General features: G+C 39.4%; 1 protein-coding gene across 1 annotated transcript in view; it reads left to right on the forward strand.

The window, feature by feature from the left end:
- Window positions 1-4,583: 4,583 nt before the first annotated feature.
- Window positions 4,584-15,299, forward strand: part of OTOA (otoancorin) — a 31,907-nt gene continuing 21,191 nt past the window's right edge. Inside the window, exons 1-12 of the mRNA XM_008503114.2 lie at window positions 4,584-4,662; window positions 5,007-5,035; window positions 5,126-5,156; window positions 5,293-5,320; window positions 6,210-6,297; window positions 7,732-7,863; window positions 9,200-9,435; window positions 9,628-9,731; window positions 11,126-11,232; window positions 11,659-11,798; window positions 14,094-14,217; window positions 14,587-14,802. Coding sequence (XP_008501336.2) covers window positions 4,584-4,662; window positions 5,007-5,035; window positions 5,126-5,156; window positions 5,293-5,320; window positions 6,210-6,297; window positions 7,732-7,863; window positions 9,200-9,435; window positions 9,628-9,731; window positions 11,126-11,232; window positions 11,659-11,798; window positions 14,094-14,217; window positions 14,587-14,802 — 1,314 coding nt within the window. The remainder of the gene's footprint in view (window positions 4,663-5,006; window positions 5,036-5,125; window positions 5,157-5,292; window positions 5,321-6,209; window positions 6,298-7,731; window positions 7,864-9,199; window positions 9,436-9,627; window positions 9,732-11,125; window positions 11,233-11,658; window positions 11,799-14,093; window positions 14,218-14,586; window positions 14,803-15,299) is intronic.

The following is a 15,299-nucleotide window of genomic DNA, read 5'->3' on the forward strand; positions in this document are numbered from 1 at the left end:
TCCCCAACAGTTTTCAGCTTAAAAACTTGCAGGCAGTTTGTTGCAATTTTGTGACTCAAGCTGCCTCTGAAGTTCTGGCTGCAGGGACCAGATTTTGAAGGGTTTGCTGGTTTGGGACGTTTCCTTCAGGAGCACTAAATAAATGTCTTGTTTTAAAACTGTTAAAAATGGATAATTTCTGGGATTTTCTTCCTTTAAAAACAAGCAGCATCCTAAGTAGAACAGAGCTGGCAGGTGTATATTTTGTGTTGCTGGTAAGTAGATAAAGAGCTAGCTTATCTTTTGCTTTTGAAGTTTAAAAAGGTTGTGTCTTGTGGGGTTTTTTTGTTTGTTTCAAAAATGTCTGGTTATCTTATGTCAGGTATGATGTTTCAGCATGTCTTTTTAGGTTTACCTTGGACTTCCTTTGCCTGATGACAAATGATTTCTCTTGCTAATTTAATCGCCTTTTATTCTCAGTCATCTTTGTGGAATAGTAAGTATTCTGTAGGATGAGGTTGGTGGATTTTTTTCAGCAGTAATTCAGGTTCAGTTTTGTTCTCATTTTGGCCATGTGCTTTCGAATTTTGGCACAGAGCATAATCAGATTTATCTGTTGGAAAAATGAGCTGTGTATACTTTGGGCTGAGTCCATTAATTTTTTTTTTGTCACCTTCATTTATACTCATGTAGCAGTGGGAAAATGTGTTTCTTAATGTGTAAAGAATCTAGCTTCATTTAGCAAATATAAAATATATATTGACACAAAGTCCTTCAAAGGTACTCAAGTGTTTTACTCCTATAGGTTAAAAATCCATGACTATGCATTTCCCATCTATTTAATCTATTTAATTTTCTAATTCCCATCTATTTTTGAGTCGTGTCCCTTATGACTGGTTTGTAATAGCTTTGAGAGGGTGTGGGACAGAAGGTCCAATGTAAATAATAGTAGGGTTTTTTTCCTTATGATTTCCTAGTTTGTTCCTTCTGTTTAGCCAGGTATTCTCACACCTGAGTTGGGGAATTAAAAGACTTAGGAAAATGTGACCAGCAACAGGGAAAAGCTATGAACAAAGTAAGCTTAAATTCTAAGGGGTGACATTCAACTGGGTCAAAAGCCTGCTCTGTCCTGTTGAATGTAAAGAGTAGCCCCAAGGGACTGTACCTACACCCATACTTCTAAAATCAGAGTTCCTTGCAAAGGAAGGGGTGTAGCCTGGCTTACTGTGCCAGGGAAAGGATTTGTCTTCCCACACTTTGAGAATGCATTTGTATGCAATCTATGTCTGCTCAAAGAAACTCTTTAGTCCTGAGGCTGATTAAATTGCCTGAAATACTTTAAGATGTCATCCAAGGGGACATATGTTTGTTGCAAGTCCAATGTCCAAATTAAGTACTCTCAGGATTGGGGAATCTGCCTTGTCCCTCTCCTGCCCCTGTCCTGCTGTGGGTGACAGTGTGGAAGTCATGCCTCAGTGGTCTCACTAATGTGCCCTGGAGAGTAACTAACCTGTCTGTTCTGTCAAGGTGTTGCATTGCAGGAAAAAGATGCTGTGCAAGGGCACGATTTAGCTGGAAACTCTCAAGACAAAGTTGGAACAACTTCATCTCACAGAATCCACAGCTCCTTTTTGCTGGGTGATCCCAGGTACAGTCAGTTCATATTTGGCTCTGAGGAGTCCAGGGCCACCTGCCCCTGCTTGGGTGGGGGGGTGGGAGGAGCAGCGCACCGGGGGGCACCTGCATGGCCCTGTGTGTTCCCCAAGCAGCTCGGGGAGGGGAAACATCCCCTTCAGCCTGCCACGGGAGACCCTCACTCTGACCCCCCCCCAGCAGAGGAGACTTTTCCCCTCCCCTCTAGCAGGAGGCTGGGTGCTGCCAGGCAGACACCTGAGGCTGTGAGGCGGTGCTGGCCCCAGTCCCTGCCCCCTGCTCTCGGGGTCCCTGCCTGGAGCCGCCCAGCTTGTTGTCTGTGAGTGCAGGGAAGGAGAACACACAGCAGAGGCAGGTAAAGTGCCGTGGGGTCCTGGCTCCACCAGAACCCACTATCTCCTCTTTTTGCTCTCCCTTCTCTCTCTCTTTTCCCCTGAACTTCACTGCATGTAGGGATTTTTTTCAGAGCTGTGAGAGCCTGGCTGGAAGTGGAAGGATGGGCACTGCTGATGCAAGGGCTTATCAACAAGACTCTGATTTTGAGGTTAGTTTTCTGGTTAACAAGCTTCAGATAAGGCAGTGGCTGCATCAAAGGGAGTGATAAAGCATCTAGGATTTTTTTACATGGAAGAGCAGCTGCTTGGGAAGCAAGAGAAGGCAGTCTGGGAGCCTGTCATAACCGGAGTACCTACCGCAAAGGTCACATCTTGGAGATCTGATCACAGCTTATGTTGCTGGGATTCAAGGAATGATCTCTCAGGAAATGATGAATGGGATCTGCTAGAGGTCCCCATGGGGTGATTTGGGCTGTCGAAAAGCTGGAGTGAACTTCTGCAAACAAGTTGGTTTCACTGGCAATAGGAACTATTTCATCCTGCAGATTGTTGTACCAGGAAAGGCTATTTCACAGCAGACTTTTTCTGCACCCAGTGTTTGTCCACTTGGGTTAATCAGTCTAAAAAGCACTTTCCTTAGCATTTAATCTTATATATTAATTTAGCATGCTTTAATTAAAGTAACACTCCTTGATCAAAGTGAATGAGTTGGAATAAACAAATCAGGACTGACATTAGTAGCATGATTTAAGCTGTGCAGAGTAATCAAACCTTAGTGCAAAATTAATAGGGCAAAGACAGTATCAAACACAAGAAAGTTCATTGTTTAAGAAATCAGATATGTCTGAATAAGAGACGTACTGTGGTGCTCCCAAAAGAACAGCTGAAAAGGGTTACAGTGCGTGCAAGAGCAGGACAGAGGCAATAGTTTGTTTAAAATGTAATGCTTAAATTTTTCATCATTTATCAGTTTAAGTCACTCCTGGTACAAGGCTGGAATTTAATATTTGTGATAGACTGAAGTATTGCTAGAGGCTGTTGAAAGACATCTTTATAAGAGTACTTTGCTGATACATGAGATTAAACAAGCTGAAAAAGGTGTTTGTATTTATCAGATGTTCAGATCTGTAACTCAAGCCATTGCAGAGAACATTTTAAAAAAAAAAAAAAAGAATGGATCCAAATTTAGGAACAAAAATAAATGCAGAAATTTCGTGTGGCTTCAGATAAACCCTTGATATATAGGAAAGGGAGAGAAAATCTAACAAAGTCATCTCAGAGTCAAAGTGAAGTTGGGTGGTGGGGCCATCCTTGTCATTTGTTAACATCAGATAATCCCAGTGTAAGAAGCTGCAGTCTGTAGGGCAGGGCATCATCTAATATCTCAGATTAATGAATTGATTTACCTGTGGGGATAGTGACTCTCACAGCTGGGCAGAGGGTCGGGCTGAGGGTGCAGAGGCAGAAAATTCTGCCATAAACTTGGTGCAATGTGGGTTTACAGCAGCTTTGTGCTCCTCAGAGCTGTGGAGGGGACATGGCTGCAGAAACACCTGCAGGAGCAAGACCTGCCCAGTCTCTGCTTCTTTTCTATCCTGTTGTGTTATTGCAATGTGTATCTTTGTACTTCAGGAACTAGACTGAAAGCAACAAATGCATTTCATAGAGGACAGCTGTGAGCCTCTCAGTCTTTTTGGATGAGAATCAGCGACACCCTGGTATCCCATTACTGCCCTTTCAGCTGCTTTCTCTTTCAGTGGTCTTTGTGCTACATAGCACAGAGAAGAATGAAAAAGCAAGAGCTATTGAAACACATATTTCCATAGAAACTTATGTCCTAGCCAATGGTGAAAAACTGATGGTACACTGTTCATGAGTACATGGATGAGAGCTTTGATCTATCCAATTGAAATGGAACAGTTTTCGTTTCCCAGGTGTGTCACTTCCCCTCGGCTTCAGAAAGGCATGAGGACATTTTCCTCCTTTTTGCAGAGTGATAGCTGCAGGGGAAGGGAGAACTCCTGGACCCTCCCTGCCTGGAGCACCCTGCACCAACATGGGGCAACCAAGAGGGCTGTGCCCTCCCCACGGTCTGAGTTCAGAGAGCTGCAAGTGGAGGGTCCCAGACCTTGTCTGCAGTAATCATGGGGGCAACTTAACATGCTAGGAAAAGCTTAGGGCTTTTTTGGAGCTTCTTTACTATTTTCTTTTTTTATTCCCTTTATTTCATTTCTATTTTATCTGATTTTAAAAGAATTTGCTTTAACAAAAGTGCATTTAAGTCTCATTTAGATGGAATGTAGCTTAGTAAGTAAACAGTGCTACTAGGAAGAAAATTAAAAGCGCTGCTTGGTAAAAGGAAAATAAATGTGGCTGCATGTGCACACTTGGAGGTCTTGTATTTGCATAGGATATATCTCTGTCCCCAAAAAAGATCTGAATTAGAAATTTGGGAGCAAGCACTTTTAGATTATTCTGATGTCTATGTACTCTGTAGCTTAGCTGTCTCTGATTTATACTTAGCAAAGTGTTGGGTTAGTATTGCCTTTTGACTCTGTTATTTTTATTTTCCTTTTCAATCCAAGTATCTTTTGATTCTAATAAACAGTAGAAGAAATGTCCAGACTTTTGAAGATTTGTTTCTTATTGATATCAATGAATCATGCTGAGATTACACACAGTCAGAACTCTGAAGGTAAGACCTGAACTCCTGTATGAGTGATGTATTTTACATGGATGGAAAAGCTATGTGTAGTAAAACAGATGTAGTACTGTTCAGTAACTAGGACCATATTCTCTGCTCTCTTGACTTCATGGAGCTATGCCAGAAAGTAATTTAACCAAGATTTCTTCTTATTTAATAGCCTTTTATTTTCACTGCTTTTCTGTAAATTTATTTAATCAAAGCTGCACTAACGCATGTAAGTAAGTTATATGCATGTATATATAGTTTCACTGAATAGAGTACATGTATTTTTGTGTAACAGTTGAATAGTAAAACATTAAATCAACTTTTAGTAACAGGATAATCTTTTACAGATTTGCCTCCATTATTACACAAGGCTGTGGTTAGTATTTTTGTTTGATCTCTCTACTAACATTTTATATTATAATAAAAAAATAACAATTTATTACATACATTTATCATTTTTCCTTAGGAGGAAGTAATAGCTGGAAAATATCTGAATGGTAATGTACAAAATTGTTATTAATTAATAATTTAATAATTATATCATTAAGTATTAATTAATTAAGCACTTGTGCTTCTAAGAGGAATTTTTAAAATATCTCACCATAATTTTTTATGTTCCATTTTTTTGTGTAGCCCTCCTTGATATACTTCATTTTCAGAGGTAATGTATTACTTTCACCATCTTGTTTTTTTGGTGTTGTCTTCCACTTCAGATATGATCTGTTTCATTTCCACAGAAACTGGAACATTGTGGATAGAATTAAATTGGCACATATGATTACGTTGATTTAGATCTCCTGGGAGGATTATTTCTTCTTAACAGGGAAGAAGCTATTTTTCATGATAAAGCAAAAACCATGCATAGAATGACACGAAGAATAAACACCTGCCATAGTATTCAAAAGTTGTGATAATTAACTTTGTTCATATGCTTCAGAATGACTTCTGAAGGAAATTAAGTGCTGTCCCATCTTCCTCTTTCGGTCCCCCTCCATCCTCTATCCATCCCACTTCCTCCAGATACTGGCAACTTTTGATTATTTGCTATTTTTTTTAAATTTGAAAGAGCAATATAAGCCTCAAAGTCAATTCCACTCCTACATAGTTTGAGAAAATCAGTGGCTGTGTAAAGAAGACTGCAATTAATGACCCAGCTGAGGGAAGGGCAGCAGACATTAGTCACTGTGCTTCTTTTTACAAGCAGATCAGAACAGGGATAATGGAGTTCCAGGAAGCACACCTATAGCTCCAGATTAACCCCAGCAAAGCATGCCTGGAGATGGTATTCGTGGCAACATCTTAGAAAATGGTGATTACTGTGGGTGGCTGTGAAGTTGGATTAAACAACCTGTAAATAATTAACTCAGTTCTTCATTGAACTACACAGTTTCATTGTATCTGCTATTCTTGCTAGGCCAAAAAGCCCCAATACTCATGCCACTAAAGTGTTAGTAACAGTTTGCTTTTCTCATTCTTGTTTTGTCTTTTAATCTGCTATTTTACATGTTATATTCTTTTGCTGGCATTTTTGGTCCTGTTTTCTGTTACAGTTCTGATGTCTGGACAGCAGATATGCTTCCAAAAGTCATGGCATATTTTCATGCCCAGGAAGTTATGTTTACTCTTAGCAGCCTACAGGTTTGTGCCATTTAAAATGCATGAAAATTCTTACTTAAAAAAAACGAAGTAAAATGAAAAAAGGAGCCTATCTCTATAGCTAAAATTAAGTTGTTGATAATAGAGGTAACTATCAGATCCATAGTGCAGCAGATAAGTAGTAAGTAGGAATAGGGTTTTGGTTCCTGTTTTTTCCCTAAGACTGCAGCAGAATGCGAGGCAGAAATAGTAAGAAAGATCTTGTTTCTCCTCTGCTGGAAAGCAGATATTGGGAGTTTTCAGGCACAGTGATTGTTTCTGAATTGAGTGTATACACATCAGTCTGTGTATTTCTTCTCAGAATGGCAAGTTTCTTCTAGACTTTTACCATGGCTGTGCCTGCACTGCTTCTGATAGCATGAGAGGCTCCAGAGCATCCTACAAAATTCATCCATCTTTTAATGCAGCTCTGACCTCTTTTGTAAATTGTCAATGTGGGAGTAACAAAGGAAAAGGTTATTGTTCTTTATCCCTGGTCATTATCATTAGTTATTAGCTGGTTTAAGTGGAGATGTAGCATGTTAATGAAAATCTGACCCATTCTGTCCTCGCTTCACACACTCTGAAAAGCATCAAAATGTGCAATCTCTGAACCTCAGGCATTCACAAAAGCCCATGGCCATGCCTCTCCACAGCACTCAAACCTTTTTCCAAGCCCTATTTCACTGTCATAGCTCATCCAAACCTACAGAAGACTAACACAGCCACTTCCCATTTGATTTTATTTAATAGCAGTTTAAGACTAATCACACCTGGACTCCCTAGACAGCAAGGACCTCACTATGTTAGTATTTGTTGGTGGCAGTGACAACAAAGAACAGTTTGAACTCAAATTCCAAACCAATTCTGGAATAGTTCTGTCAGGAATTAGCAGGGATTTTACTCCAGTCTGGTGCTAATGAGTCTCACAACGCTTTCTGTTCCAATGTTATAATTCCCCTTAGATTTTCAAAACAGGCATGAGATTGCTAACTAATAATGCAGTTTGATGTAAGGGAGAGTATTTTTGCTCCGTGACCTGGTACAGACTTTTCCTCCCACCTAATTGCACACACTACTTGATTTTTCTGAGCTCTTTAAAAGGTTAATTTTCACAGCTCTGCTGTCTGAAGCAGAAAAGCTTTATTACTCTTGTTTTATGAAGGGAGAAACTGAGGCATTCTTAGTTTGGGCTCACTGGAGAGGAGTCATGAAGCCAAGAACAGGATTTAAAAAATACTGTCTTTCAGAATTACATTTAGACTATTTCTGTTCACAGTTTGTGTTGAGTATAGTTATTCTAGACTTTGACAACACAGGTAATATAGAAGCTAAGCACTTATCTCTCCTTAAGCAGAGATTTTCAGGGAGCAAAAGTTGCCCCCATTACAATAGTATGAGTTTTATCTGTATTACATGTATTTTTCTATACCTCAGATGTCCATAAAAAATTACCTGAAGAACCTTTTATACCAGCCCAGGCAACTACTGTCCGAATTTCAACAGCTTGATCAGCAGCAGTTCCAAACTGCAATGAAGTATCTCTTCAAGAGCAGAAAGGACCATCTTGTAAGTCACTTTACACTCATGTAGAATAAAAGCTGCTGTCAGGGTTTCAACAAATGGGAAAAGACCATACTAGGGGTCCCACAGTGCATCCCATGCAGTTGCTTAGCTGGCTTGGATTATATTTCAGAAGCACCTCTCCTGAGGTTGGACTTCTTTCATTTAATTCTTGTCTGAAAGTTTTGTGACAAGTCAGTTGTCTGGATTTTCTCTGTAGTCAATGAGAGAAATGCATCTCCAGAGGATGTTTTACCTTCCTATGCAAATATCTATGGTATGTAGGACCAGTTGTTCTCAGGGAGTATCTGCTTCTCTGGAGTGGCTAGAAAGAAAGCCAAAGTGCCTAAAGAAGGTGAAATTACCTTGTTAATTAGTTACTGGACCATGCAAGCAAATTGTTAGGTAGTTTGGAGGGGAGACAGCATAACAGTATTTGTCTCTGTGGTGTGTTCCCTGTGTGACCCATCTTGAAAGTCTCACTACAAGTCAGTGAGTGCCACGCAGGGAGGTTCTCCCCTGCAGAGGAGGTCTCCAGTGCAGGGGTGGGATCTCAGCCCGAGGTATGAGAGCACTTGGCACCTTCCCTGCTGGGACAAAAGGCTTCCATCATGGGTGTCACTGAGGGGGTGGAGATTAATCTGGGAGAAAGGGAGAGCCTTTCCCCAAGTGCAGGAGGTGACTGCCCAAAACAAACACTGGATAATCCACTATTCAAACAATGGTGGTGCAGCTCCTGCTGCCAAAGCACGCAGAACAGGTTTGCAGAACACACTGGAAGCCAGACCAGTAGAGCAGAAGCCATTTCAATAAATTGAAAATTTTTGTCTTCTCAAGCAGTATACCCAGTTTTCCAGGGCCTGGACAATCAGTTCTGAACAGGACATGTCGACCTAGTTGTGTCCACACTTGAGACAAAGCAACCAAATAATCCAGTCCTAACCAGGAGAACTTTGTTCCCTGTCCTTATTCCCTGTATGCTGTGCCCCAGCTTCTGGAGCAGATTTACTGCAAGAAATGCTGTATGGGAAAATGCCTGTTCTAGAGGTGTCTGCGTATTAAAGTATGTGTGAAATAATACCCATTCAAATCCAATATGCTTTCATTTTTCAAGTAACTTAATTCTTTCATGAAAGCACACACTGTAACTTCAGCAGCTATTTGTATTATTTTTCTGGTTTTCAGTCTGATTTTGTCAAAAGAGTCAAGCTGGTCTCTGGCCAATGCCAGAAAGGAATTAGCTGAAGTAGTGCAACCAGAAGTCTTGCAGCTATTTTTCATGAGAACAGCACTTTTTTTTTTTTTTTTTTGGATGCATCTTTTAACCCTTTGTTTCTTGCAGGAAATTGGAACTACTATTCTTGACTGGGGCAAGACTAGAGAGAGAATTTTTCAAAGCCCAGGAGTAAATAGGACCTTGTTCCTTATAACACTGGATAAATGTTTTCTGGCCCTGAGTGCTTTGGACTGTGTGGATATCCTAAGCCAGATTTTACGTATGTCAGCAGTGAACTATCTCCAACCTGATGTCATTGAGAGCCTCCCAAACATTCTGCAGGAGGATGCTTTCAGAAACTTGTAAGTCATTTATTTTCCACACACAACTAATACTATGTACCATTTGCTGACTATTTTAAAAGAAATTACTATATGGTCTCAGTCTTTTTTCCAGATACAGCTTTCAGCTTATGTGTTAGTGTTTCTAAAAACACTTGTCTGCATGTGTTACTTGAAAAAAATAGTGAACTAACATGTCCTTATGTCATTTAGATCAGCAGTATTCAAGGATCTCTATGACAAAACCTCAGCAAATACACAGCGAGCTCTGTATGGTTGGATGAAGCAGATTCTACAAAAATCCTGTAACATGAGTGGTATGTTGTGTACAAAGTATTTTCCTCTTGCTTTCTAACAGCCCGCAGAAGACCAATCCATTGTATTGTTTCCTAAGTTTAACACAGATCTGTGTTAGAGTAGATGCCTTGAATACTTTCCTCTAGAATACAATGAACATATTTATTATTCACAGTAAATAGTTCCCCAAAGATGCTTGCACTTCATCTCTTCTGCACTGATCTATACAGAGTCTCTGGCCTCAATTCCTTTTTTCTTTAAATAATAAAATAATTCCTTTTTTAAATAGGGTACAAGTGTCAGATACTCTGCACAGGTGTGTTGTTCACTTCTGATCTCCAGTTCAGAATTGAAAAATAGATCAGTTGGGATAAATTGGCCAGTGCACTGTTTAAAAATTCAAAATAAATGCAGGATATTGTAGAAGTTCTACTGCACGTGGGACTGACTCAATCAGAAAAGGGACAAGATAAACCAAATTTAATTAATTTTGATTTTATGCATTTTACCATATCTGTTTGCCTTGTAATAATGTGTCCTGAGCAGATGTGCCACAGCTGGAACAGTGCAGAACAGGCTCCACAAGGGGGCTGTTAAGCAGCAATGACACTGACATATCAGACCCAGTGTTTGGGTTTCACTGAACATCCCTGCAGTACCATTGTGGGGGCACTCCAGATTTTTTTAGATGTCCATTGTCTTTCTCTTTTCCTGGAAATCAAAGGCACGATGCCTGTGTGCTTCAGTGGAGCAAAATTTGGCTCCTGGGACTTCTGCCAATACAAAATATTTGAATAACCCATTAAGTCACAGAGAGGAAGTTCATGATGCTGTGATGAGGTGGTGTTACTGCCAGTGCATTACTGGGGAAGCAAAAATGCAGAACCTGTCTGATAATACTCAGCAACCCTGGGAAAATCCCACAGCATCACACATGTTGGGTTGTGTCTGACACATTAGTAAATTAGTAAATTAGGGGATCATGACCACTATGGTCTATAACTACAAATCTGTTCCACTAAAGGCCAGTCAACATCCTTAATGTTCTGATAGTTTTTGTTCAACTGCTCTATGGTATCTTTCAACTCACTTCATATTCCAGGTAATGTAAGGTAATAGCACTTAAAAAAACAGGAGGCCTGACAGACAGGTCTGCTGGGAGCATCATCTTGTCTCAGTTAAGGAGCTTAGATCATTTGAATCACTATTTGATTTTGATTAAAAAAATGTATGGGCTCATAAAAATGGGTGCTAATATCTAGCTTATGGAGGGAACTTCACTCTCTCTGGTAGGGATTTTTCTGATTTGCAGATGTATTTTTTTTATTTACCAATAACACTATAATGAGTACAACATATTTGAAAAATAATTACTTTTTAAAGGTTATAATGAGTATTTATTTGGACAAAACAGAGTTCAGTGAATCAACTTCTTGGGTCAGTGCAGAAAATTTGTGGAGTTTGGGAAGATACATGGTCCATCTCCCTTTAGAAGAAATTATGAAAATTAGTCTCAGTGAAGTAAGTATAAAGCTGTGCTTTAATATATCATTGTCAAATGATGTCAGCTACAAACAATGTGAACACAAATGCAAACCTAAATGTGAAATAGAGGTTTGTCTTTTAATTACTTAGATATAAAGTGAATCCAAATCTATTGTCAACCAAATATTCTCTTCATGGAATTTGAAAGTACCTGTCATTAGTATGTACTTATTAATCTGTGTCACACTTCTCTGACTTGTACTAGGTACATATGATAGAAGACTCAAAATATTTGGCAATTTGACAGAGCTGGTCAGTCAGCTTTGCTTTCAAAAATACCATGTTATCCAAATCTGTCTTCTTCCATTCTCTAAAACATACATGGAGTCAACTAATTCAGAGTGATTTACTGGATTTAATTATTTCATAAACCTGACACATGATTTTGTTTATACTGGTCAGATAAGAGTGTTCATTAGCTACGACAATGCAACAAAGCAGTTGGACACAGTGTATGATATCACACCAGAGCTTGCACAGGCTTTCCTGGAAAGAATAAAGTCATCAGGATTTGATATGAGAAACACTTCAACTATCTACAGGCAAGAATGTTTTCCATTGTCTTTCATGGTTGTGAAGAGAGAGAACAAATAAATAAGGAGAAAAGAACCACATTAAGTAGCTGATGAAATTCTTGATAGCTTTTTCCTTCCAGCTGAAATCCAGCCCTGGTTAGCAGTAGTGAAGAACTGATACTTTATTAATTTTTGGATGTGTCCCTAATTAGCTGATGCTTTGTCAGGACATGGGTTGCCTGGGCTGTTTGAACCACAGAAGATGATCTTGTGTTTTGTGAAAGCTGTGTTAAGGCTGAAGGGAGGAATCTTGGCTCATCCCAGCCAGGACTGCAAGCCATTTTGGTTTTCTTTTTTCACATGGGTGTCACAGAAGAGGTCACAGAGAAGAAGTGTAAAGCCTGTTCTGCTGTTGACCCTTCATGTCCTGCAGGACAGAGATGAACCAGATTAAACACTCTTGACTGTAAGGTGTGTGAGCAGGAAACTGCATTCTCAGGGCTATCAAATCAGCACTGAACTTACTTACTGAACTTAATTACAGTCAAAAAACCCCAAAGTAAACTGCTTTTACTCATAAATATGCAGTATGTGAGCTACCTTTGAGAAAGTGTTGTACTCCACATTTACATTTACACTTTTGGATAAATGGATGTGTTTAGTCCCAAGACACCAATGCCTGAAGTAATTTGTAGTCTCCTTGGGGGATACCTTGGAATTTTAAACTAATATGCTTTATGGCTTCAGAGCTCCTGTCATTACTTTCATGAAGTATTGCTGATTGTTGGGGATGTAAGAGAAGAATTGTGCCCACACTGTAGATTTCAATGTCAGAAATCTTAAAAGTCATTTTACCACTTATGAGAGGTGCCACATTCTCACATGAGAGAAATGTCATGCTCCATAATCCTTGGTATTCAGTCTTTACAACACACTAATTTTATGTTACTCATTTTAAGCATAATGATGATCTAAATGCACTTTTAAGTGCATTTATTCATTGCTGCTAATCCCAGCAGAGATGAAGGGCTCTTTGTGGCTATGCAATAATGCATCAGAAGCCAATTATTTGTTATAAAAATGCAGTTAAGGATGTTTCTTTTATTTGTATATTAGCTTGATGGTGTCCCATAAGTCCAAATGGGCTGCTGAAGCAGTATTTTGTTATATTACCAAGCAGGTTGTTGTTAAGGGACTGAAAGCTAAGCCTTCCTGCACTGCAGGATTCTGCTGTTTATGAGAGTGACACAATATTATCTGCTCTTGATTAAGTTCACATCTAAACAGTATTGCCTCCACTCTGCCTCACTGAACTGCTGAAAACCAGAGACTGTAGTAGGAAAGCTGGGCTTTGTAGGTTCCTGTGTAACTTATGAAAGCAAAGGTTAGTTGTTTACAGTGACAGGGGGATTGTCTCAGGCTCCTACAAAAAATTTGTCACCATCACTATGAAATTTAAAGTCCAGAGAGGACAATGCACAGCTCAGACCTCCTTTGCAGGGCTGCAGGCAATGGCAGCAAATAAGCACAAGGTCTAAGTCAGAAGGCCACTACAGCAGGCACACATCCTTGGTGTTATGACTACTTCTCTGCAACAATTATGGTTATGGTTGCTCTTTACAGAGGTTGGAAATGCTAACTTATGTTACAAGATGGGTACTGTGGAGGAAAACGAGCTCCACATGTGGTTCACAACACTGCCTTGCAAGATGCTGTGCTGCAGCAGCAAACACAGTGAGCTTTAGCAGGTTTTCTCCTTGCCAGTGTTGAATTGGTCAGGTCTCCATCCATCAGACAGTCATATGCCTGAGGTGAAGTGCAGCAGACTTTGTTTAAACCTAAGTGATAAGGAGGCTAATGCTTTAGTTGTTGTTCTGACACATGAATGAGTTCTGTTACATGTGGAATCCAAGCAGGGTTTAGAGTTGAAAACATCCAATCATTCCAGATAAGAACTCAGCAAGCCACTTCTGGAGACTTCCTTAGTCCTCCATCCTTTTAAAACAGAAATAATACTGCAAATCCTGCCAAGGGGGTGGAGTCATAATCCAGAAGAATCCAACCATAGACAAATGGAACCAAGAAAGTTAAATTTTTGACAACTCAAGCAATCTGGAGTTCAGCTGAATACAGAGAACAGTGAATATGTCTGATACCCCGGTTTCAGGCCATGTGGAGTTTTAAAGATAGCAGTTTAAGGCATTAGTGACATACAAATTACTCAAGCTTTGAGCACAAGCAGGGTATACCATACTGCCTATCAGTTTTCTGAGAATGACACTTTTATATCAGAATTTAGATAATATATTTTGTTTCACATAGGCTAGGTTTATTGGTTTGCTTTTATGATGAGATGGAACAGATGGATGCAGCTGTGGCCCGAGCTTTACTTCATCAAATGATAAAATGCAATCAATTGAGAGATTTCCAGGCTGAGGTTCAGAAGGTGGGTACAATGTTTGTTCTTCTTGCCTAACCCAATCCTGAAAACAGGAGAAGAGGGGCTTTGTTCTTGAATTTGCTCAGGAAAGAGTGAAAAATTACTGAGGTCTGAGAAATAAGTGGAAATAATTCTTAATGATATAATGCAAAGAGTAAAAGCCCATTTTTGGTTTTGTAGAGTGCTCATTCTTTCCTTGTTCTGTTTCCTCTCATTCCATATTCCTTTGACAACTGTGGTTCTGTTTTTCAATTTTTGTGAAGTGTGTGGTCACTGAATGGTTGCCAGTGCCTGTGCCAGCTGAAGTTTTGAGTGATAATGGAAATTGGTTCCTGACAAACTTTTGTCTCCCATCTGCTTTGAAATTTACTTTAGCTCAAATATCAACTCCTGAACACTGCCATGCAAAACCAAACATTGGATGATATCCTTGGATCTCTGTCAGATGCTGTAGTTGGACTAACTTCAAGTCAGCTGGAATCTTTGTCACCTGAAGCAGTGCATAATGCTATTGCAACATTAAACCAAGTCTCTGGGTGGGCAAAAAATCAAGTTATGATTTTATCCAGTAAATACCTCTCTTATGAAAAGGTACCTCGGATAACAACTTTACCTTCTATTTTTAAAAGCTAAATTGATTTTTCTTAGTGATAACTTTAGATTTTGAGAAGTTTAGTACAAAATTTCTCATTTGTACTTTTAGTGGTCTGCAAATTTTGTTTAAATCAAATAAAAATATCCAAAACTTTACCTCCCAAAGTAAATCCTGGATAATAGAGAGAATGACTATTTAGCAGTTGTATATATTATTTTGTCAATATTACTGCCCTAGGCAGAACTTGCATGAACAGAGATCTCAGACTATATATGCAAGTATACTGTGATGGAAGGAATCAGAGTTCTCTCTGAAGTTTCAAAAAAAGGAGCATCTGAGAAAACTGTTGCAGTTGTTCCCTGGACAGTTTTGTGTGAACTGAAGTAAATCTGAGGAAAGTGCCTCCCCAGGGAAGAAATGTACTAAATATTCAGTAATAATAGTTTTGATTTATTAACTTTTGCTTTTAAATTTCTCTGAGGTTCACAAGGCA

This window comes from Calypte anna, chromosome 14 (genome assembly GCF_003957555.1).
Source record: "Calypte anna isolate BGI_N300 chromosome 14, bCalAnn1_v1.p, whole genome shotgun sequence".
NCBI classification, from domain to species: Eukaryota; Metazoa; Chordata; class Aves; order Apodiformes; family Trochilidae; genus Calypte; species Calypte anna.